The following is a 25,626-nucleotide window of genomic DNA, read 5'->3' as shown; positions in this document are numbered from 1 at the left end:
GGACAGAGAAGAAGCAGAGGGAGACGGAAAAGGTGAGGGTGGGAGAGGAGGAGGGAGAAGAAAAGAAAAAGGAAGGAGAAGGGGAGGGAGGCAGGAATAAAGGAAGGAAGGAAGAATATAGGTCACGCTATAGGTTACTGCCACAAACACTTTCTATTCACCTCCTAGGGAGTCCCACTACAGGAGGAGAGGGACATGGAGCCGCAATGGAGCAAGCTGGTTGCTCTGGCTTTGACAGATGAGAACGTTTCCTCATAGCAGTGCTTGGAAGTTAAGAAGATAAAGGGAAAGGACGATGCAGCTCAGAGTCCTGCATTGCCAGACACATCGTTCTTACAATTTATATGACAGAAGAAACTCATCATCCACTTGTCCCATTATAACCTCCCAGGAATTTAAAATGGATTGACTGTCAATTTAATGCAAAATCACTTGGGTATAGGCTGTGAATTCAAGGCATCAATTACTATTGATCTATTTGACACTGTTCATTCATATACATATGTCATTCATATACATAAAGTTGTTTTTTTTTCCCCCCCCCAAGCGGTTTGCTTCTTAGGAGAGAAAGATACATAGGAAAAAGATTAAAGTCAAGCAGCAGGGGGAAATAAGTTGGTGTGAAAGTTCAACTGAATCTAACTGTAATGCCTTTTTATTCTTGCAGATTCAAATTACTTGCCTGGATTCCCAGACAGGTCATTTAGAAACCTTCTAATGTTTTTAGAAGACTGAGATGACTAGAAATCTTCAAAGGCGTTTCTTTTACTTTAAAACACCCAAAATTAAAAACTTGATCAAGCCAAAATGAATCCTAACTCAATAAAAAACTTTCTAGTCCTGACTCCAGGGCAGAATGACACCCCAGGAACAGCTGTGACATTACCTGGTAAGACACTGCGGTTATCCACACACATGGAGAAGATGCGCTCGTACACAAGCTTTCCTGGGAGGAAAAGGACAGATGGTGTTAGTTTCGCACTCTTTAGGGAGCAAACACTAAATAAATGTTTGTTAATTAGGGGCCCAAAAGTATCATCGCCCAGACAGGCTTTAACTTGTGATGGTATGCTGCCACCTGGTGGGACAGATTTTAACCCATGTTTCTTTTGTTTTTGTTTTTGTTTTTAGTTTTTCAAGTAGATTTTTACTTTCTTTGAAAGGCAGGAAAGTGATGGTTTTGCCCTTTGGTGTCTAAACGAGCCTCAGGTATCTCCAGTACCCAGACTATGGTCCGCATTCTATGCTAGGCCAGAGGCGAAAATGGGCAGCCCGTGGGCCGAGTCCAGCCTGTGACCAGTTGTGTGTGGCCACACCACAACAGCCCACAAAGTGCTGTAACATTTTTTGAATTGGTTACCAACAAGAAAAAACTGGGAGAGGCCAGGCATAGTGACTCACACCTGTGATCCTACCACTTTGGGAGGCTGCTGAGGCAGGACTGCTTGAGCCCACGAATTCAAGATTAGCCTGGGCAACATTGTAAGACCAGGTATGTACAAAAAAATTTAAAAATTAGCTAGGCATGGCAGTGTACACCTGTAGTTTCAGCTACTTGGGAGGCTGAGGTGGGAGGATTGCTTGAGCCCAGGAGTTCAAGGCTGCAGTGAGCCATGATCACTCACTGCCCTCCAACCTGGGTGAGAGAGCAAGACCCTGTCTCAAAAAATAAAACACTCTGTAATCTGGGAGAACCCACGTGCGTATTTCCTCCTTCTTCACATAAAATATGCCAAAACTGTGGCCATATCTCTATAGGGTAACACACAGCTAGAGCAAATTAGTAGCTGTCCCACCCAGTTTGCCACAGTCTCCACCACCCCCCACCGTATCTCATCATCAGTGTGCTTTTACTCTTTTATGTGACATACCTGGTGCCCAGGACCATCAGAATTTGAAATTCAACTAGAATGCAAGCTCCACACGGGCAGAGATTTGTGCTTGTTTTGTTCACTGACATATTCTCAGTACTGATCAGTTTCTGGCACACAGTGGGTACTCAGTATTTGTTGGATGGGTGAACATACTTGAGGTTTTGCAGGTCACAGGTCACTTTCTTGATGACTCATCTTGGCCACTGTAGCACAGACGTGGCCACAGACAATGCGTAAACAAATGGATGTGGCTGTGTTCCAGTAAAACTTTTTACACAAACAGGTGCACAGCCTAAACTCCTAAACTGGTAGCACAAGTTTTATTTATTCTGTGCATGTGTTTTGGAAAATGTTATCGATATGCCAGGTAAAAACTATAGTTCTTACTCATTTTCTAAGCTCTCCTAAGTCACCTTCAATGTGAAAATATTTCCTTTTTTTTTTTCTCATAACCCCATTATTCAGGGCAGTAAAGAACAACACTCCTTGTCCATACATGGAAACGGAGACAGGAAAATACAAGGATCATTTCAGGTCAAAGAACGTGGGATCAAATGATATCAAGAGAAGACACAATGTTAGGATTAAGTGAAGGAAGCCAGCCAAGTGAAGACGTACCACCCAGGTGCTTCTCCTAGTGTGGACCACCTACCTACATACCTACCTACGCACATTCATTCATTCATTCATTCATTTAGACAGGCTCTCACTCTGTCACCAGGCTGCAATGCAGTGGCATGATCAGAGCTCACTACAGCCTCCACCTCCTGGGCTCAAGCAATCCCCCCATCTCAGGCTCCTATGTAGCTGGGACTAGAGGCATACGCTAGCATGCTTGGCTAATTATTTTTTTGTAGAGATGGGATTTCCCTATGTTTCCAGCCCAGGCTTGTTTTGAACTCCTGGGCTCAAGTGATCTGCCTGCTTTAGCCTCCCAAAGTGCTGGGATTATAAGTGTGGGCCACCATGCCTGGCCTTGGACCAGCTACATTAAAATTGCCTGAAGGCACTTGCTGAAAATGCAGATTCCCACCTTATAGCTACTGGAAAAGAATACTTTATAGCCAGGCACGGTAGTGCACACCTGTAGTCCCAGCCACCTGAGAGGCAGAGATAGAAGCTATGATTGTGGGCTGGGTGTGGTGGCTCACGCCTATAATACCAGCACTTTGGGAGGCCAAGGCCGGTGTATCACGAGGTCAAGAGATCAAGACCATCCTGGCCAACATGGGTGAAACTCCGTCTCTATTAAAAATACAAACATTAGCTGGGGGTGGTGGCGTGCACCTGTAGTCCCAGCTGCTCAGGAGGCTGAGGCAGGAGAATCACCCGGGAGGCGGAGGTTGCAGTGAGCCGAGACAGTGCCACTGCACTCCAGCCTGGCTACAGAGCAACAGAGCAAGACTACATTAAAAAAAAAAAAAAAAAAAAAGAAGCAGCAGCTATGATTGTACCAATGCATCCCAGCCAGCCTGGGGCAATAGAGTAAAACACTGCCTCCTAAAAAGAAAAAGAATAGTTTGGAGGATGAAGACGAGGAATATGGATTTTGAATAACCTGCGAGGAATTCCTTACACACATTAAAGTGTGAGAACCAGTAATTTAGGCAGACACCAGTGGGTCTTTGAGCTAAAACTTGCCTTGCCTCTGGAATCTACAGAAACAGCAACAAGCCTCCCCTTGCAACAAGAAACAGCAACAAGCCTCTTCCCTCTGAGCCAGTGCTTCTCAAACTGGGCTGCGGACTCCAAGCACCTGGGACTCTTGAAAATATGTGGATGTTTGTGTCCATCCTCAGAGGTCCTCATATGAATGGTATGGATGCAGCTGGGACTTTGGGGGTGTTTGTAAAGCTCCCCAGGTGATTTCAATGAGCAGCCAAGTATGAGAAGCACTGCTCCAAACCACTGGCTCCATTTAGAAGCCCCTGGAAGGCCTCAAGAGAAAGCCCCAGTTCTCCAAGCCACCTGCCTTTTTCCTCCTGGCAGAATGCGCTTTCCTTACCAGGGGCTATGGGTTCCCTACAGCAGCCACACCTCATGCAGAGAGAGGCCTCCCCTGTGATAACCCCAGAACGCTGGCATTAGGGATGCATGCAGTGTTACCTCGGACCACCACACAACAAACCACATTGGGCAGCTGCGTAACTGCCCACCTCCCATGGTGCACAGAATGAATCTAGCACAAAACACCTTTATTGCCTACACAAAAGTTGTCATCCCTCTAAAAACTGTTTTTTTAAAAAATTGTATTTTATCTTCATATTCTTTTTTACTTTATTTTTTTTTTAGAGACAGAGTTTTGCTCTGTCGCCAAGGCTGGAGCGCAGAGGTGCAATCACAGCTCACTGCAGCCTCAACTTCCCGGGCTCAGGGGATCCTCCCACCTCAACCTCCCGAGTAGCTGGGACCAAAGGCACGCACCACCATGCCTGGCTAACTTTTAAATTTTTTATAGAGACAAGGTCTCATCATGTTGCTCAGGCTGGTCTCAAACTCCTGGGCTCAAGCAATCCTTCTGCCCTGGCTTCCCAAAGTGCTGGGATTACAGATATGAGTCACCATTTGGGGCCTCACTGTCATATCTTAGGAAGCCTTTAACTACAAAATTATTTTTGACTGAAAAAAGCTACTTGTCTATTGTTAAGCTAGTAGACAACTACTCTGAGAAATAACACCTGATCCTAGATTTATTTCCTATCTTGATTTGCTTTCTTATAAATCAAAGACACTAAAATAGATAAATAGTAACAGTGGTAACAGCTAGCATTTTCTGAGCACCTACTTTGTCTAAGCACTATTCAAAGTTGTTTACTCTAATCCTGACAGCAAGCTCTTACAAGAGGAGAGGCATTACACTTCCTATGAATCCTCTCATTTAATCCTCTCCAGAAACTCTTGGAGGCAGGGTCTATGATAGCCCCATTCTACAGGTGGAGAAACTGAGGCTCAAGTTCACACAACCCTGAAAGGAAAGGAGCAGGAATTGAAGCCAGAAGCTCACCTCTGTGCCCAATGCCTCTAGTGAAATCCCAGCTGAAGCCAGGCACACATCTTCACACTGTACATGCCAGTCTCTGGATGCTGGGGCCCTAGCCTGCATTCCTGGCACAGCAAGATGCTCTGACCCTCTTGTCAACGATGCCAACAACCACGAAACACCTGTCCCTGTACTGTCATGCATCTTCTTTTAGAGCAGAGTAATGCTCATGTGCAGAAAAACGGAGCTCGGGACTCCACATTTCCATCAAGCAAGACAGGATTTCACTCCTTTTTTACAAAGTGAACGCTCATTAGCCCCAAACCTTAACAAAGAGTCTCTGAGCGCCTGTCCATGCAGGCAGCCTGCACAGCCCTGAGGAATATTATTCACAATAAAACAACAGCACCCTGGGAACACCATTCTGAAGTGGAGAGGAAGGACGAAGACCTTCGGAAGTGCTGAAAGCAGCTACTTTGTGTGAATGTTTGGTTTTGAATAGGTGAAACATTCCCATGGGTCAAAATTCAAAAACGGCTGCAGAAGGCACTGAGTGCAGTTTCTCTCCTGGCCCATCCCATCCACCTCACTGCCCTGCACACCCTCTGAGAGAAACCACTTCTATCAGTTTCTTGGGTATCCTTCTAATCTCTCCTCAGAGAAACACAAGTGAATACGAACATGTATTCTGATTTTTACTCTTTTTTTCTTTTTGAGACAGGGTCTCAATTTAGCTAGGGTGAAGTGGTATGATCACAGCTCATTGCAGTCTCAAACTTCTGGGCTCAAGGAATCTGCCTGCCTCAGTCTCCTGAGTAGCTGGGACTACAGGCTCATACCACCACATCCAGCTATTTTTCTGATTTTTTTGTAGTGATGGGGTCTTGCTATGTTGCCCAGGATGATCTTGAACTCCTGGCCTCAAGTGATGCTCCTGCCTCACCCTCCTTCCAAAGTACTAGGATTACAGGACTACAGGTATGAGCCACCATGCCCGGCCCTTTCCTTCTTTTTTCTCCGTTTTTTTTTTTGTTGTTGTTGTTGTTTTTTGAGACAGAGTCTTGCTTTATCATCCCGATTGGAGTGCAGTGGCTTGAACTCGGTTTACTGCAACCTCTGCCTCCCAGGTTCAAGTGATTCTCCCACCTTAACCTCCCGAATAGCTGGGATTACAGACCACCTCACCTGGCTAATTTTTGTATTTTTAGTAGAGACAGGGTTTTGCCATGTTACGAATTGGTCTTAAATTCCTGAGCTCAAAGTGATCTGCCCACCTTGGCCTCCCAAAGTGCTGGGATTACAGGTGTGAGCCACCATGCCCAGCCTTTTCTTCCCCTCATACATAAAAGGTGACACATTCCATAGCTGCCCTAAATCCTGACTCCTCCACTTAATAATACCTCCTCCAGAGATCTTTCCCTGTGGGTACACAAAGCCCATCCTCATTTCACAGAGCCACTAGCACTCCGCTATACAGACACACCATAATTTATTTAGCAAGCTCCCTATTGGCCACTGGAGTTGCTTCTTATAGTTTGCTATTCCAAATGGGATAAGTTCCCAGAGGTAAAACTGTTGGGTTAAACATATACACATTTAGGCTGAGTACAGTGACTCACGCCCATAATCCCAGCACTTTGGGAGGCCAAGGTGGGAGTTTGGCTTGATTCCCAGAGTTTGAGACCAGCCTGAGCAACACACTGAGATCCCACAGCTAGAAAAAAAAAAAAAATTAACTGGGCATGGTGGCATACATCTGTGGTCCCAGTTACTTGGGAGATGAGACAAAAGGATCTCAGGAGATCCAGGAAATCAGGTTGCAGTGAGCCATGATCACACCACTGCACTCTGGCCTGGGCAATTAAATGAGACCCTGCCTCAAAAAAAAAAAAAAAAGTATACGCATTCCCCCATGAGCAATGTATAAAAAGACATAAAGTAGGTGCTTTGACTGCAGAGAGCTAGCTGAGTCCCAGCTCTGCAATTCACTTTGCCAGCGACCCTGGGCACGCTACTTTCCTTCCCCATGCCTCAGGTTCCTCATCTATAAAATGAGGATAACAACCCACCTCACAGAGCTGTTATGCAGACTGTGGGACTTAATATCTGCAAAGCACCTGAACAGTCTGCCCGAGGTCATCATCTGTTGAAGGTTTAGCACTGCTGCTCCCAACTCCCAGCCCAGCTACTTTCCAGGACACAAGGATGGCAGGCATCTGTACTACAGCCCGGCGAGTCCAGGACGGGGCTGGGGCGCTGCTGGCCGGAGCTCTTGCAAGGTGAGTAAGCTGACTGGGTCTGGTCAGCCTGGCAGGATAGACCTAATCAGTGTCCCAGGGCTAATCTCGCTCAGAGAAGCTGACTCATGTGAAAGAAACTTAGGAGAGGCTAGAAAGGGAATCAGAAAGCTAAGAGGTTAATTCACAGGAGAAATAAGGCTGCTAGGGGAGCCAGACACAGCCCCCAGCCCCTCCCCACCAGTGAGTGCCTCACCCCCTAAAGGTAAGCCGTGTGCATGGACACGTCAAAGACCACTGGTGTATGATTTGACATCTATCCTGAGAATCTAAAGCCCTCATCCATCCTGGGTAGCTTCTCACCATCTCCACCACCTTCCTGGCGCCACGCCACCCCTGCCTTCTCACCGGAAGTGCAGCCACTGGCCTGGGGCTCCACCCCGACCCGACAGTCTAGTCTCAACACAGAGCCTGTTAAATTCCACATGGGATCACCTCCTTCCTCTGCTCAACGCCCTCTGGTGGCCCCTCCTGCCCTCAGAGTCAGAGTCAAAGCCTAAGTCCTTCCAGTGGCCCCAAACGCCACAGCGATCTCTGGTCATGTCAGCTTCTGCCCCTCTCCCTGGCTCGTCCCACTGCCTCCCTCTTGGCCTCCTTGGTTCTCAGGCCAGCCTGGCATGCTCCCAATGCTCCCACCCCAGGATCTCTGCACAAGCCATTCCTTGGCCTCTTCTGCCCCTGGCCTCTGCCCCACAGACTCACATGGCTCACCTCTCACCTCTCACGGCCTTCAAGCACCTGCTCAGGTAACCTCTCAGGGCGGCCTCCTCTGAGCATCTTACTTAAAACTGCACCCTCACCACCTTACCTAATCCCCTCCATTCCTCTTCATCCCCTGACCCGACTATTTGGTTTTCTCCATAGCATGAATCATTGTCTAACATATAATTGGGTTGATGTAATTGTTCTGTAAATTCTCTTTTATGGAAACATAAGCACCATAAAGGCAAGAATTTTTCCTTTTTTTGAGACGAAATATCAGCTCAGTGGCCCAGGCTGGAGTATAGTGGCGTGATCTCGGCTCACTGCAACCTCCACCTCCTGGGTTAAAGTGATTCTCCTGCCTCAGCTTCCCTATTAGCTGGATTACAGGTGCACACCACCACACCTGGCTGATTTTTATATTTTTAGTACAGATGGGGTTTCGCTAGGTTAGCTAGTCTGGTCTCGAACTAATGACCTCAAATGATACACCTGCCTCAGCCTCCCAAAGTGCTAGGATTACAGGCGTGAACCACCATGCCCGGCCAAGGCAAGGATTTTTGTCCCTTCCATTTGCTGACACCTCCCTAGTGGCCTACAGAGAACATGACACCACCACTCTGGGCCATCTGAACCCATCAGGGCCCATCTGTCAGCTGGGACATCTCTTATTTTTGTCCAGGTAGCATCCACTCCCTTTCTTCTCCTAGCTGCATCACTCTTTTTAGTTTTGGGGTGACCCAGGCCTAGATAATCAGTGCACTTCATCCCCCAGATACCACAGCTGGCTCAAGGACTGACATGTGATCCAAGCCAGGCCAATGAGATGGGATTCTGAAACTCCTGCGGGAATGCCTGAAGAAAGCAGCTCTTTCCATGCCCTGGGACCACTAGCAGTAAAGCCAGCAAAAGCTGAGGACACCTTGTGAAGCTCGAGAATGCACCCAACCCAAGGGCAAGGTCTTTTTTTGTTGTTGTTTTTTGAGATGGAGTCTGGTTCATCGCCTAGGCTGGAGTGCAGTGGCGTGTGTGGTTGGCTCACTGCAACCTCCACCTCCTGGGTTCAAGCGATTCTCCTGCCTCAGGCTCCCAAGTAGCTGGGACTACAAGTGCATGCCACAACGCCCAGCTAATCTTTGTATTTTTAGTAGTGAAGGGGTTTCACCATATTGGCCAGAATGGTCTTGAACTCCTGACTTGAGATGATCCACCTGCCTCAGCCTCCCAAAGAGATGGGGTTACTTACTGATTGATTGATTGATTTTTGAGACAGAGTTTCTCTCTATCGCCAGGCTGGAGCACAGTGGCACAATCTCAGCTCATTGCAACCTCCACCTCCCAGGTTCAAGCAATTCTCCTGCCTCAACCTCCCGAGTAGCTGGGACTACAGGTACAGACGGGTTTCACCATGTTGGCCAGGATGGTCTTGATCTCTTGACCTCGTGATCCGCCCACCTCGGCCTCCCAAAGTGCTGGGATTACAGGTGTGAGCCACCATGCTCAGCCAAGAGTTGGGGTTACAAGTGTGACTCACCATGCCAGGCCCAAAGGCAAGGTCTTAAAGGCACTGTTTGGGTTCCTGGATCCAGATGCACCTCCTGGACTTTTCAGCATAAGCCAATAAATACCCCCTTTTCCAAGGCTAGTTAGCTTTCCTATCACTTGTTTTAGCTAGCACACTTAGGTCTCCAGTCTCTTGGACAGGACTGGGATGCACAGAAATGAATGGGTTTCTCAGATTGACAGTTGGCTTTCTGACACATTATATCTTTCAATGGGTTACAGATAAGACTTGCTGGGTTGGGAGCCCACTGGTCTCTCCTTGGTAAGACAGTGAATGTCTCTGTTCTGATATTCCACGTGTTCAGCTCCCAGACGGCACCCTATTTCCTAGTTCTGGTGGGGTCCTCGCTGTGGGGCAAATCATACACAGCTTAGAGACCTGTGTGGTTTGAGCAACCTGCTAACGGCACAATGTTCTGGCTTAACTAACCACTGCCAAGCAGCAAAGGGGCCCCCCGATCCTCCAGGTTATTCTTTTTGGTCTATACCTTTCTACCTGGCTCCAAAAGATCACTCCACCTGTGAGGTGACACAAGAAGGCATCCAGATGGGAGAGGACTGTGGCTGGGATTAAAGTTTAACAATGAGGCTGGGCACAGTGGCTCATGCCTGTCATCCGAGCACCTAGGGAGGCCAAGGCAGGCAGATCACTTGAGGTCAGGAGTTTGAGACCAGCCTGGTCAACATGGTGAAACATTGTCTCTACTAAAAATACATAAATTAGCCAGGCGTGGTGGCGCACACCTGTAATCCCAGCTACTCGGGAGGCTGAGGCAGGAGAATCACTTGAACCCCGGAGGCGGAGGTTGCAGTGAGCCAGCATCATGCCACTGCACTCCAGCCTGAGCGACACAGACTTTGACTCCAAAAATTAAAAAAAAAAAAAAACAGTGAAGAAAGAGAAAAATGGACATGCTGGGAAGAGCTGTAGGAGGCTGAACCAAAGAACTGGGTGACTGGACATGGGCACGTGGGGGAAGATGCTCATATTCTCAGCTCAGGCAACTGGGTACATAGTGGTGCGATTCGCAGAGACAGAAACTCATTGGGAAAAGGGAAAGGGCTGGGAACAGATGCCAGATTCAGTTTCAGGTGCCCGGGAGATGGCAAGGGACCCATGCTGCTTAGTGGCCTCAGCCTGCCCTGCTTCACTAATTCACTTTACTAGTCTATCAAAAGATTAAGAAAAATAGGCCAGGCACAGTGGCTCATGCCTGTTATCCCAGCCCTTTGGGAGGCCAAGGCAGAAAGATCAGTTGGGGCTAGGAGTCTGAAACCAGCCTGGGCAATATCGCCAGACTCTGTTTCTACCAAAAAAAAGAGCTGGGCATGGTGGCACAAGCCTATAGACCCAGCTACTCAGGAGGCTGAGGCAGGAAGATGGCTAAGGCCAGGAGTTCGAGACTGCAGTGTGACTGTGTCACTGCCCTCCAGTCTGGATGACAGAGCAAGACCCTGACTCAAAAAAAAAAAAAAAAAAAAAAAAAAAAAAAAAAAAAAAAAAAAAAAAAAAGAAGAAAAAATCAACTTTTAGAATGTTTCAAAAATAGCACACTTATTAATGGGCATGAGGAGGATGGTTTGGTCTCTCTCTTGACTTACCCAGTAACTTAAACCACAGCAGAGCCTAATTTACAGAAACTCTACCACCCAGTTCTTGACAAAACAAACACATTTCCTAGATCTAAGATGCATATGACAGGTACTTACCAAATGTGTCAAGTATGTCGGTGATAAGCACAAATTTGCTTGGGTAGAACTGAATAACACTGGTGTCTGAAAGAAGCTTTGAACACTAAAAAAAGAGAAAAGAAGGGAAAATTCACTCCGGCATGGCTCGTATGGGTAAGGACTCTCCAGGCCTGAAAAATTAATGGTTTCTATAAACAAACTGAGGTACTTACTGAGTGCCAAGGCCTGTGCTAGGCACTGAGCACCGAACGACAGGCTAAACCACTATGCTTCTGACAAAGGGAGCTGGACTCTGCTCACAACAGTCTCTTTTTTTCCTTCTTTTTTTTTTTTTTAGAGACAGGATCTTGCTAAGTTGCCCAGGCTGGCCTTAAACTCCCAACCTCAAGCAATCCTCCCACCTCAGCCTCCCAAAGTGCTGGGATTACAAGCATGAGCCACTGCACCCAGACCATAACATAGCCTCTTAAGGAAATACACTATCACCTTGTTCTAGGAAAGCCTTATCCAAAAGGATCTTGCTTGTATACTGAAGCAGGAAGCACTCAAAGCCACTGAGAGAATTGAATGACATGTCTCTCCCTCAGAGTCCTCGTCTGTGACCCCATCTTTGCTCGACTGCTTTGCAGGCTGGCTTCTTCTGTTTATTTCAGGGTGATCAGGATCCTTAAACATTCTTTTCTAAGAAATTACCCCATAAGTAAATCCCCAAGGCTTCAAAAACTCACACTGATTATTTATGCTCACTCCTAAACTCCCCCCTAAAAGGAACATAATAAGTTCAATGAATACATGTTACTCTGGAAATATGACCTTCCATGCTGAGAACATTTCAGCTTTGCAGGGAATTGCTGAATTCTACAATCTCATTCAGGCCAAAGGGTTGCAGCCATGTTCAGGACTCTTCGTTTAATTTTTTAAAATGTTACTATTATTTTATTAGTGATAAAGTCTTGCTCTGTTACTCAGACTGGAGTGCACTGGTGCAATCACAGCACACTGCAGCCATGAACTCCTGGGCCCACGCAATCCTCCCACCTCAGTCTCCTGAGCAGCTGGAACTACAGGCATGTACCACCATGGCTGGCTAATTTTTTTTTTTTTTTTTTTTTTTTTTAGAGGCAGGTTCTCACTATGTTGCTCAGGCTGCTCTTGAACTCCTAACCTCAATAAATCATCCCACGTTGGCCCCCTAGAGTGCTGGAAATACAGGTATGAGCCACTGCACCTGGCTAACGTGTTTGTAACTCTTTTTTTTTTGCGGGGGGCACTCATCTGCTATTGAGTGTTCGGGACTCTTCCTCCCCCTCCCCAGATAGAGTCTCACTCTATTGCCCAGGCTGGAGTGCAATGGCACGATCTTGGCTGACTGCAACCTCCACCTCCCAGGTTCAAGTGATTCCCCTGCCTCAGCCTCCAAAGTAGCTGGGATTACAAGTACACATCACCATGCCCAGCTAATTTTTGTATTTTTAGTTGAGATGGGGTTTCACCGTATTGGTCAGGCTGGTCTCAAACTCCTGACCTCGTGATCTGCCCGCCTCGGCCTCCCAAAGTTAGTCACTGCACCCAGCCTCAGGACTCTTAATAGAAGACCAAAGTCACACAATGTGGCCCCAAACACCCTAGATTAAGTCATCTTTTATCATCAGAAACAGAAAAACTCTTTCTATTTTGAAGAACTAAATTTAATGCCATGCCCTGAAGTCTTTATAAATTCAAAAGTCAGCATAAGGAATTAAATAACTTTGCTACATTTCATCACCCCATGGTTGACTCTCATAAAAAAAGTCACTTAAAAATAAAAAAAGATGTTCAGACATTTAGAAAGGATTATTTAATAAGCAATTCCAACATGCAGAGAATAGCGAGAATGTTCACCATGTCAAAAGATAGCTTGACACGTGTTTTCAGTTTGGTGTTGTTACCCAATATCTACATTGTTAGAGTCACCAAGCTTCTCCATAGCATTACACCCCTAAAAGTAAACAACGTATCTGATTTGCGAAACATCCTCTTACAGCCCAGATGTTATGGGGGGAGGTGGGGGCAGGAATGTAAGCTGTAAAAACAATAGTGCTGACACCAAACATGGCAATTGGATGTATGTAGAATTCCATTTCCTGATGCCTTACTTTGTGATTTTCGTATGCCCTTTGTGAGAGTTCCAACTTAAACAACTGCCCCATGAGATTTCAAGGCTGGAAAAAACTAACAACTCCAAATCTTAGAGACTGTTTACAATACACAGTTCTCGGTTCCAGGGATGTGACATCTCTGAGTTCTACCCAGAGCTGGGGTTGCACGGTCTTTCAGAGATGAGTTACTGCCTACTGGTGAGGTGAGAGAGAGAGATTTTAAACAGAAGATTTCAAATTAAACACAGCTGGGGCTTCCCAAACATCTGTGCATTGATTTTCTCCCAAGCTGGTTTCATAGGACATATATTTTATAAAGGAAAACAGGAACAAGATCTTGTTTTTAATTCAAAGTTAAAGCTATAATGATCTTATGAATTGAAGGTACTTTTTAAATTACTGTTTTGAAGATGTCACAGTTTTTAAAGCTTTGGTGCCACTTCCTAAATTTGTCTAAGAATCAGGTACCCCAGGTATGCATTAAAAATACAAATCCCAGCTGAGCATGGTGGCTCACGCCTGTAATCCCAGCACTTTGGAAAGCTGAGGCAGGAAGATTGCTTGACCCCAGGAGTTTGAGACCAGCCTCGGCTATGTGGTGAGACCTCAGTTTCTACAAAAAATACAAAAATTATCCTGGCATGATGGTATGTACCTGAAGCCCTAACTACTCAGGAGGCAGAGGTGGGAAAATCACTTGAGCAAACAAAGCAGAGGTTGCAGTGAACCAAGACCACCCCACTGTACTCCAGCATGTGAGACAGAGCAAGAACCTGTCTCAAAAAAAAAAAAAAAAGGTTAGAAAAAATAGAATAGCCAGAACAAATGCATACATTCAAAGATGACCTGTGGCTGAGTGGGAAGGAAGGAAGTAGACCATTACAATCCAGAATACGTTTTAAAAATCCAAAAACTCAATACAAAAAATACAGATAACAAAATGGAAAAACGGGCATACGAAATCAACAAAGGGCATTTTACAAATAAGGAAACCCCAACAGCCTCTAAGTGCATGAAAAGATGCTCATTTTATTAGTAAGCGAGGAACTGCAAATTAAAACCACAAGAAAATATGACTAGAAAAATTAAAATAGAAAATCTACTCATACCAAATGGTGGTAGAACATTGAATAGCACAGACTCTCACATACCCACATGCTACTACAAGTGTATGTTGGCACCAGCTACTATGGAAAATAACTTAGCATTATCTGGAAAAGTTGAAGAGGTACAGGACAGTTCCACTCTTAGGTATAGGTTCTTATCTACAAAAACGCTTTACATGGACATGACCAAGTACGACATCGCCCACTGAGTGAAAGAAGAAAAGAGCCAGATGCTCATCAACAGTTGGCAAAATTTATGCACCAGAAGATGATTTCAGACTCAATGCAATCCCTGTCTGAATCCCAGAAGGTTTTTTTTTTTTAATTTTGTAAAAATTGACAAGCTGATCCTAAAATTCATACAAAATGGAAAGAACCCAGAACAGTGAAAATAATTTTTTAAAAAAGAATAAAGTTAAAAGACTTATATGACCCACGCTGGGCACGGTGGCTCATGCCTGTAATCCCAGCACTTTAGGGGGCCGAAGTGGGTGGATCAGCCAAGGTGGCCAAGGTCAGGAGTTTGAACTGAGACCAGCCTGGGCAACATGGTAAAACCCCGTCTCTACTAAAAATATAAAAATCAGCCGGGCATGGTGGCGGGCGCCTGCAATCTCAAGCTACTCAGGAGGCTGGGGCAGGACAATTGCTTGAACCTGGGAAGTTAAGGTTTCAGTGAGCCGAGGTGAGATGGTACCACTGTACCCTCTAGCCTGGAAGACAGAGCAAGAACCTGTTTTTAAAAAAAAAAAAAAAAAAAAAAAAAAAATTTTTTTAAAAAAAAAAAAAAAAAAAAAAAAAAAGACTATACTATCCAGTTTCAAACTTACTATAATGCTATAGAAATCAAGACAATGTGAAACTGGTCAGGCGCAGCGGCTCACGCCTGTAATTCCAGCACTTCGGGAGGCTGAGGTGGGTGGATCACTTGAGGTTAGGAGTTTGAGACCAGCCTGGCCAACACGGTGAAACCCCATCTCTATTAAAATACAAAAAATAGCCACATACGGTGGCACACATCTGTAATGCCAGCTACTGGGGAGGCTGAGGCAGGAGAATCACTTGAACCTGGGAGGCTGAGGTTGCAGTGAGCAGAGATCGCGCCACTGCACTCCGGCCTGGGAAACAGAGTGAGACTGTCTCAAAAAAAAAAAAAGAGACAATGTAGAACTAGCATAAGGATTGACTTACGGATCAAGAGAATAACAGTGAGAAGCCAGAAATAAACCCTTACATTTATGACAGTTGATTTTGTTTTTTAAGTAGTCTTGAGTTTGCTGCCAGTAGTCAACTGATTTTTAACAAAAGTGCCAAGATCTCAGTAGGGAAAAAGATAGTTAACAGGGTTTGGCTTTGTGTCTCCATCCAACTCTCATGTCGACTTGTAATCCCCAGTGTGGGAGAAGAGGCCTCGTGGGAGATAACTGAACCATGGGGGAAGGCTTCCCCTTGCTATTCTCATGATAGAGTTCTCATGAGATCTGGTTGTTTGAAAGCATGTGTTCTCTCCCAATTTTTTCTCTCTCTGTCTCTCTGTCTCTCTCTGTACCCGCTTCTCCTTCGCCTTCTGCCATGATTTAAAGTTTCCTGAGGCCTCCCCAGCCATGCTTCCTATACAGCCTGCAGAACTGAGTCAGTTATACTTCTTTTCTTCTTAAATCACCCATTCTCAGGTAGTTCTTTATAGTAATTCAAGAATGGACTAATACAATAGTCTTTTCAACAAATGTTGCTGAGACAACTGTAGCTCCACATGCAAAAAATAAAATACTTAGGCGCGCGCTCAGGTGTCGCCCCTCAGAGCAGCAGCCACCGCGACCGCCGCCACCCAGAAAGAAGTCAGAGATCCCGTGAGGTCGCTGCCACCGCCATGCCCAAGAATAAAGATCTTATACAGAAACAACCAGCTATGTCTTGGGATCAAAATCCTGAACAATCAAATGGAAATTACAGTGAAGATGAACAAAAGGGAAAGCAGAAATCAAGAGAGGGAGGAGGAGAAGCTGGCGGAAAGAGAGAGCAAGAAAAAGACGAGGAAATCGAAAAGGAGATGGAAGATGAACAGGAAGTAAAAAGCAAAAGGGAAAATGCAAAACAGAAACAGTATCCCAAGACAAGATTAGTCAGCAAATCCCTCATGGACACTCTCTGGGCAAAGTTTAAGTTAAACAGGTGCCCCACAATACAAGAGAGTCTATCACTCTCATTTGAATTTGACATGACACATAAGCAGATAAGTCAATGGTTCCATAAAAAGAGGAAGAAATATAATAAAGAAATGTCCTAGAGAAAGCATAAGAAAAAACATATGAGATGGGGTCTCTGCATTGCCGAGGCTGGTCTTGAACTCCTGCCCTCAAGCAATCTTCCTACCTTGGCCTCCAGAAATGCTGTGATTACAAGCAGGAGCCATTGCACCTGGCTAACGAGTTTTATATGACACCATTCTTACCAATAAATGGAATTCCGTAAGGATAAACAAGAAAATATTAACCACTGTTAATTCTGTGGAGTAGAACTAAATGAGGGGAGTGCAAAGGAGTTTTTATACATTTTATTTTTTACCCTACTGTATGTAGGGTAAAATGGATGTTAATTTTATTTAAGAAAAAAAATCATTAAAGAAATTACCAACCTCTGGAAAAAAATAAATAAAATAAATAAAATAAAATAAAAAACTTAGATCCTTACCTTATAGCACATATAAAAAGTAATTCAAAATGAACCACTGACCTAAATGTAAGTGCTAAAATTATAAAACTTCTAGAAGAAAACAAAGGGAAAAAAATCTTCATGACCTTGAGCTAGGCAAAGAGTTCTTAGATACAACTACAAAAGCATAAGCTAAAATGAGAAAATTGATGAAGGAAGCTAAAACTGAAAACTTCTGGCTAGGTGCTGTGGCTCATGTCTGTAATCCTAGCATTCTGGGAGGCCAAGCTGTGCAGATCATTTGAGGTCAGGAGTTCAAGACCAGCCTGGTCAACATGGTGAAACCCCATCTCTACTAAAAATACACATATTAACTGGGCACGGTGGTGGGCACCTGTAATCCCGGCTACTTGGGAAGCTGAGGCAAGAAAACTGCTTGAACCCAAGAAGCAGAGGTTGCAGTGAGCTGATATCATGCCACTGCACTCCAGCCTGGGCAAGGAGAGTGAAACTCTGTCTCAGAAAACTTAATTAATTAAATAAAAACTTCTGCACTTCAAAGACACAATTGTGAAAACAAAAAGATAAGCCACAGACTAGGAGATCACATACTTGACAAAGAAATAGTATCAAAAACATATTTAAAAAACTGTTATATAACTGGCCAGGTGCATTGGCTCATGCCTATAATCCTAGCACTTTAGGAGGCCAAGATCAAAGGATGGCTTGAGAACAGGAGTTCGAGACCAGCCCGGGCAACAAATTGAAACCCTCTGTCTCTACAAAAAAATTTAAAAATTAGCTGGGTGTGGCAGCACATGCCTGTAGTCCTAGCTACTAGGGAGGCTGAGGTGGGAGGATCACTAGAGCCCAGGAGGTCAAGGCTACAGTGAGCTGTGATGGCACCACTGCACTCCATCTAAAGTCACAGAGCAAGACCCTGCCTCCCAACAACAACAACAAAAAATTGTTACAACTCAACCAAATCACACAATTTTTAAATGGGAAGGCCTTGAAGAGACATTTCACTGTACATACACAAATGGCCAATAGCATGTACAAAGATGCTGAACATTAGTGTTAGGAATATGCAAATTAAAACCATACCACTTCAAATCCAATAGGATGACAGGATGGTTATAATAAAAATGACAGGCCAGGTGTAATGGCTCAGGCCTGTAATCCCAGCACTTTGGGGGACTGACGTGGGAAGTTCACTTGAAGCCAGGAGTTCAAGACCATACTGAGCAACACAGCATAACCCTGTCTCTACAAAAAAACATCTTTAAAAATGAAACTGGGCACGGTACTCCCAGCTACTCAGGAGGCTGAGTTGGGAGGATCACTTGAGGCTAGAGTTTGAGGCTGCAGTGAGCTATGATCGTGGCACGTGGCACTCCAGTGTGGGTGACGGAGTGAGACCCTGTCTCAAAAAAACAAAAAGAAAACAGAAAAAAAGATGGACAATGCTCAGTGTCAGAGAAAATGTGAAGGAATTAGAACCCTCATGTAAATGCTGCAGCCATTTGGAAAACAGTTTGGCAGTTTCTCAACAAGTTAAACCTAACCATATGACCCAGCAATTCCATTCCTAAAATTTTACCTAAGAGTAATAAAAACATAAGCCTACACAAATAACTGTATGCAAATGTGCATAGCAGCATTATTCATAACAGCCGGAGAGTGGGAACAACCCAAATGCCCATCGACTTAAGATAATCACACATTAGAATACAAGTCAGCAGGAAAAAGGAACAAAGTACCCACACATAATATGATGTGGATGAACCTCAAACATATTATGCTGAAGAAAGTAATCCAAGGCCGGGCATGGTAGCTCACACCTGTAGTCCCAGCACTCTGGGAGGCCGAGGCAGGTGGATCACCTGAGCTCAGGAGTTCGAGACCAGCCCAACCAACATGGTGAAACCCCATCTCCACTAAAAATACGAAAATTAGCCGGGCCTGGTGGCACACAGCTGTGATCCCAGCTACTCAGGAAGCTGAAGCAGGAGAATCGCTTGAACCCGGGAGGCAGAGGTTGCAGTCAGCCAAGATTGCACCACTGCACTCTAGCCTAGGCGACAGAGCAAGACTCCATCTCAGAAAAAAAAAAAAAAAGAATCCAATTAAAAACTGGACAAATGAGCTGGAGAGACATTTCTCAAAGATGTTATACAAATTAGCCAACAAATATGTGAAAAAAATGTTCAACATCGCTCATCATCAGGGAAATCATCATCAAATGAAAACCACATGAAAATGGCTACTATCAAAAAGACAAAAATAGGCTGGGCATGGTGGTATGTGTCTGTAGTCCCAGTTACTTGGGAGGCTGAGGTGGGAGGATCACCTGAGTCTGGGATTTCTAGGCTGGCTGTAATGCAGTATGATCACGTCTGGGATTAACTACTGCACTCCAGCCTGGGCAACCTCACCTCTGAAAACAGAAACAAAAAAATCCTGGTGAGAATGCAAAGAAAAAGAAACTTTTTTTTTTTTTTTTTTTTTTTGAGACAGAGCTTTGCTCCTGTCACACATGCTGGAGAGCAATGGTGCAATCTCAGCTCACTGCAACCTCCACCTCCTGGGTTCGAGAGATTCCCCTGCCTCAACCTCCCAAGTACTTGGGATTACAGGCACCTGCCACCACGCCCAGCTAATTTTTGTATTCTTAGTAGAGACAGGGTTTCACCATGTTGACCAGGCTGGTCTCGAACTCCTGACCTCAGGTGATACCCCCTCCTTGGCCTTCTAAAATGCTGAGACTACAGGAGTGGACCACCGCACCAGGCCAAAAAGGGAACTCCTATTCACTGTGGGTAGGAATATAAATTAGTGTAACAATTCTAGAAAACAGTATGGAAATTTCTCAAAAAACTAAAAGTAGAACTACCATATGATGTAGCAATCTCACAACTAGGTTATCATCTAAAGAAAGGGAAATCAGTATATGAAAGAATACAAACATGCAGTACCATGTTTATTGTAGCACTATTCACAACAGCTAAGATAGAGAATCAATCTAAATGTACTTAAATGGATTAATAAAGAAAACATGATACACACACACAGGTATATACACACACAGAGGAACATTATTTAGCCATAAAAAATGAAACTACATCATTCACAGCAACACGAATGAGCCTGGAAGACATCATGTTAAACAGGCACAGAAAGATAAATACTGCATGTTCTCACTCACATGTGGGAGCTATGAAAGCTGAGCTCATAAAAGTAGAGAGTAGAACTGTAATTACTAGAGGCTGGGAAGGGTAGGGGCAAGGGGAGCACAGAGAGGTTGGTTAATGGGCGCAAAATTACAGCTACATAGTAGGAGTAAGTTCTAGTGTTCTAGTCACTAGACTGACTATAGTTCACAATTTATTTTTATTTTTTTTTTTTGAGACACAGTCTCGCTCTGTCGCTCAGGCTGGAGTGCAGTGGTGCAATCTCGGCTCCCTGCAACCTCCACCTCCCAGGTTCAAGCAATTCTCATGCCTCAGCCTCCCACTAACTAGGACTACAGGCGTGTGCCACCAGGCCTAGCTTATTGTATATTTTCAAATAGCTAGAGGAGAAGATTTTGAATGTTCCCAACACACAGAAATCAGAGACATTTGAGGTGATGAATATGCTAATTATTTGGATTTGATCATTACACACTGGATACATGTATCAAAATATCACTGTGTACCCCAAAAATACACAGAATTATTATGTATCAATTAAAAAGGCACATGATACTATGTGAGAGAAGCCAGATGCAAAAGATTATCCACTGAATAATCCCATGTATATGAATGTCAAGGGCAGAAGAGTCAGAAAACAGACTCGTGGTTTTCTGGGGTTGGGTATGGCAGTGGGGTTTGATTACAAACAGGCTTGGGGAATCTGGGGAGGTATAAAAATGCCTTCCAGGTTTAAGTCTCCCAAGTAGGTAGGACTACAAGCACCTGCCACCACACCCAGCTAATTTTTGTATTTTTAATAGAGATGGGGTTTCACCATGTTGGTCAGGCTGGTCTCAAGCTCCTGGGCTCAAGCGATCCAGCTGCCTCAGCCTCCCAACATGCTGGGATTACAGATATGAGCCACTGTGCCCAGCCCTGACTATATCTTTTGGATAAAGAAGGCAGTCCTTAACACATTGTAGAATTGTTACTATCAGCCAGATGTGGAGTTGATCAAACACACTTATGATTATTTTGTTTGCAAAGACATAAATCAAATCTCCCCCAGATGTAAACCTCTTAGAAGACACAGTTCTAAAGTACAGTAATCTATGAAGAGATACTGCCAATGCAAATATTGTGAAGAAGCACTTTTTAGTTCAGATAGTCTCTCACTCAAGGCACTCAGCAAGTAACCCTCACCACGGGCTTCCAGGATGAGAGGCCTGGCCTTCGGGACTGTTTACTCTGTAAACTAACAACAGTGATTGAAGAAAAACGGGTTGGCGTTGGCCTCCCATCATGAAACACCAAAGAAATCACCTCTACTATATAAGGAGTCATCTTAAAAGACTTCAAGTGTCCAGTGTGAAGATTCCTGGACTCTCCAGCCTTTCAAAAGAACAGGTGAGAAAACAAATGTCGCATTATCATAACATGGAATGAGAATGGATCTGTCCTTTTGAACTAAAATGGCAGTACAGAAATCCTTTGTTAACTCTGCTCTAAAAATGACAACTTAATACATTATTCCTTTCCTAATGTGCTTCTGAGTACATTTTGCTGAGATAGTAGGATCTTCAGGGCCAAGAAATAGAAGCTATTTTCCACATAGTACTTGTTCTTGTGGTTCAACAATTGTCACTGGCTTAACAAATTGATCAACAGAGAAGATTCAATGTATGCACTTCTCCCAAGGCTGTATATATCTCCTTGTCACACAGCATGCAGAATATGTCTGAAAAATGCATTTATCAGGGACACACATCATTAATTCCGAAGATACCAAACCAATGCAGTCAAGGCAACCCGAAAGAAAGCTTCTCAATCTTTAGTGTGTGCAAATTATAAATGTGTCAGGAGTTACACCATGATTGATGTACTGTACAACACATGGGGTATCATCTATTCTGTAATCTAGGATGAAGAATGCTTCCTGGAGTTGTGCAGTGTACAACCTGTGCAGCTGTACATGTGACCCTGGGATTAGCCATCTCATAAAAACACAGATTCATAATCATGGCTTTTCACAAGAAGTATATGAAAATGAACGCATGGAAAGAACAAGGATAAGACCCTGCAGGCATGCCCCTGAAAACTCTAAGTCTCCACAGTGGAATTTTACATAGGAAATTCCAGGTGGGGGCAGAGGGGGGTCACTAGATCTAACCTGGATGACAATTTTTAGAGCCTTCACTTTCTGGTCGGAGGCCCAGGCGTCCTTCAATGACTGATTGAGCTCCTCTATGCGGTTCACGTAATCCTGCTGAGTCAAGTTCAACAGCTCCTTCTGGGAACCCTGTGGGGAGAAGGCAGAAGGTGAAGGCACAGCAGGAAAAACATCTCGACTGTCACCCCTCTGAAGAATACTAGGTATTGGTTGGGCTTTGGTCTCTACATTTTCCTCACATCCCCACCAGGATTGACAGCTTTCCCTTGCAACTTGCAATCAAAGCGGTTCTTTGAGTTTTCTGACTCAGATGGGCAGAGTGTTGTGGGTTGACAGGCTGGCCTTGGAAGCAAGTCAGACCTAAGCCGCCTCCCAGTTCCGTCACTGAGTAGCTGTGTAACCCCGGGTGAGTGACTTTCCGCTCAGAGCCTCATCTGTGAACAGAGGTAACAGGACATACCTCATTCAACCAACTGTGGGCCTCCTGTGTGCTGGGCATGGGACTAGATGCTCAAAATACAAAGACATTTTTGCTCAAGACGCCCAAGCAATAAGACATGACAGGGTATTTCAGCACTAATGGAGCTTAAGATACTACAGATATTAACTCAAACTGAGATAAATGCTCAGGAGAAAACACAATTCTATAGGGACACATACCATAGTTCACTGTACCCGAGGTGCCCATTGGAAAAAGCACAACTGTTTCATGGGCTACCAATAAAAATGTGCTGATCACTGACAGGAATCAACTGAGGAACATATACTCCAATTTCAGAGATGTTCAAATGTGAGAGAAATCGTACATCTCAGAATGGAAGAAATATGGTAACAAAGAAATGGGCTGTAAACTGTGGTGGAGCGATTCAGGAATGGCTTCCTGGAGGAATGATACTCGAGACAAACTCTCAGTGGAGTACAGGTGTTAACTAGGCACTGTGGAATGTGAGGGGTGTTAACTAGACCAGGGACAGCAATCAGGACAGAAAGAAAACTATAGCAGAAACCCTTAGCAGCTGAGCAAAAGACAATCACGGGGATGAAATGACCATGTAGGTAAAGACTTGGCACAGTCCCTGGTGCAGAGTAGATGCTCCCTAACCCTGGGCTATTGTTAAGAGGCTCTTCACAAAACTCACAGGAGTGAAGGTCATGCAAACACACATGACGAGACCAGGAACCAAATGTTTATATTTCCTACAATCCAAAGTGAAAAACTCTTTACTAAAGAAATGAGTTGGCTGGGCACAGTGGCTCGCGTTTGTAATTCCAGCAGATTGGGAAGCCAAGGCAGGTGGATCACTTGAGGTCAGGAGTTCGAGACCAGCCTGGCCAACATGGTGAAACCCTGTCTCTCCTAAAAATACAAAAATTAGCTGGGCGCGGTAGTGTGTGCCTATAATCCCAGCTACTCGAGAGTCTGAGGCAGGAGAACTGCTTAAATCTGGGAGGCAGAGGTTGCAGTGAGCTGAGATCACACCACTGCACTCCAGCCTGAGCGACAAGAGTGACCTGCAACCTCGATCTCTTGGGTTCAAGCAATTCTCCTGCGTCAGCCTCCCAAGTGGCTGGGATTACAGGCGCCCACCACCACACCTAGCTAATTTTTGCATTTTTTTTTACTAGAGACAGGGTTTCACCACGTTGGCCAGGCCTCGAACTCCTGACCTCAGGCAATCTGCTCGCCTTGGCCTCCCAAAGTGCTGGGATTACAGGTGTGAACCACTGCGCCCAGCCAAGATTTTGTTCAAGACATCTGTATCTGTTGGTTACATTTACTAATGTTTAAGTGTTGGCAAAAGACTCACATTTTTTTCAAAGTACATACAGGCCAATTAAAAGATTCCTATGGGCCATATCCAGCCAGCCCAAGCAGCATGTTACAAAGAAAGGTCTTTGTCCTACACAAGGCTGCTTCTCAGGGAGGTGACCGCAGTTTGGGTTTTTTGTTGTTTTTTTTGTTTTTTTAGACAAAGTCTCGCTCTTTCGCCCAGGCTGGAGTGCAGTGGCATGATCTCAGCTCACTATAACCTCTGTCTCCCAGGTTCAAGCAATTCTCCTGTCTCGGCCTCCTGAATAGCTGGGATTATAGGCATCCACCCCCATGCCTGGCTAATTTTTGTATTTTTAGTAGAGTTGGGGTTTCACCATGTTAGCCAGGCTGGTCTCGAACTCCTGACCTCAGGTGATCCGCCCACCTTGGCCTCCCAAAGTGCTGGGATTATAGGCATGAGCCACCGCGCCCAGCCTTGCAGTTGGTTTTTACCAGTAGACACTGTCCCCAGGCAACCCAGCCTTGCTCAGGCATCACAATGAGAAAAGAGGCCTTTGGAAAAGCAGACGTCAGGCTTCTGTGAGCTCGGCCAACTGCACAGCTGGCATCCTTCCCTGGATGGAGTCATTGCCTCAGGAAGACCGAGCACAATCCGCAGACTGGGAATTAATCAAAAGGCAGCCACCGAAGTTGATCTCACTTGGCAGGAGGAATGAAAAGCTCTCCCACTCCCTGCACTCCACAAATGACTTGCTCACCTCCTCAAAGTCATCCAGCTCCTCCAGCCGGGTCCGGACCTTCTCTGACATTGCGAATGCGGCAGTCCCGGCTCTGCCTAAACAGAATGAATTTACATCACACAGGTGGCTTTTCTCAAGCACCAATACCCCCAACGGAGGCATCTTTCACTCTACACTTCATCGTGAATAAAGACACTAGGGAATGATTCCATTACAGAAAACTATCCCAGAATTTGAAACCAACTTCCTTACGTAACCGGAGTTTCATCACAACATTTCCCACTCAGATGCTGCCCCTGGGAGCCCAGTGGGCCAGCCTCAAAGAGGTTAACCGCTGCATTCGAAATTTACAAACTTTGCTGTGTATCATCTGTTCATTCCTAAAGAAAGGCAGTCCAGATAAGGACGCCAAAAATCTGTCATTTAATTGTTTTCTATGAACAAAAGGCCCTCTTAGGCTCATACTCACAGCATAGAATTGTGCTCTTCTGCTAACAAAACAACCATCTCACTGTCTACCCAAGGGTGGAAACACTAGGGCTTCAAAGTCCTCTCTTTGAGCAAACAGGACTAGCTGTGCCTCCTTCCAGCATCTGTCAGCACAGTTTTGCCATCAGCAGGGACTGGTGGAGGGATAAAGGAAAGGCCCCCAGGCCACAGGCCAGCCACAGGGCAGGGTGATACATCTGGCTACTGCTGCCCTCTGTGGCCGTCTATTTCAGAATCCTTCTCCCATTTTAAGGGGGCCTCTGCTCTAGTACT

General features: G+C 45.0%; 1 protein-coding gene across 1 annotated transcript in view; it reads right to left on the bottom strand.

Moving 5' to 3' along the window:
* The window catches only part of VPS35L (VPS35 endosomal protein sorting factor like), a 140,599-nt gene that overhangs the window by 92,847 nt on the left and 22,126 nt on the right, over nucleotides 1–25,626 (bottom strand). Inside the window, exons 6-9 of the mRNA XM_017534287.2 lie at nucleotides 24,883–25,026; nucleotides 22,351–22,479; nucleotides 11,127–11,211; nucleotides 887–946 (exon numbers count right to left, since the gene is read on the bottom strand). Coding sequence (XP_017389776.2) covers nucleotides 887–946; nucleotides 11,127–11,211; nucleotides 22,351–22,479; nucleotides 24,883–25,026 — 418 coding nt within the window. The remainder of the gene's footprint in view (nucleotides 1–886; nucleotides 947–11,126; nucleotides 11,212–22,350; nucleotides 22,480–24,882; nucleotides 25,027–25,626) is intronic.

Source organism: Cebus imitator, unplaced genomic scaffold (assembly GCF_001604975.1).
Source record: "Cebus imitator isolate Cc_AM_T3 unplaced genomic scaffold, Cebus_imitator-1.0 Scaffold85, whole genome shotgun sequence".
In the NCBI taxonomy this organism is placed as follows: Eukaryota; Metazoa; Chordata; class Mammalia; order Primates; family Cebidae; genus Cebus; species Cebus imitator.
This window is presented reverse-complemented; position numbering and strand designations above follow the sequence as displayed.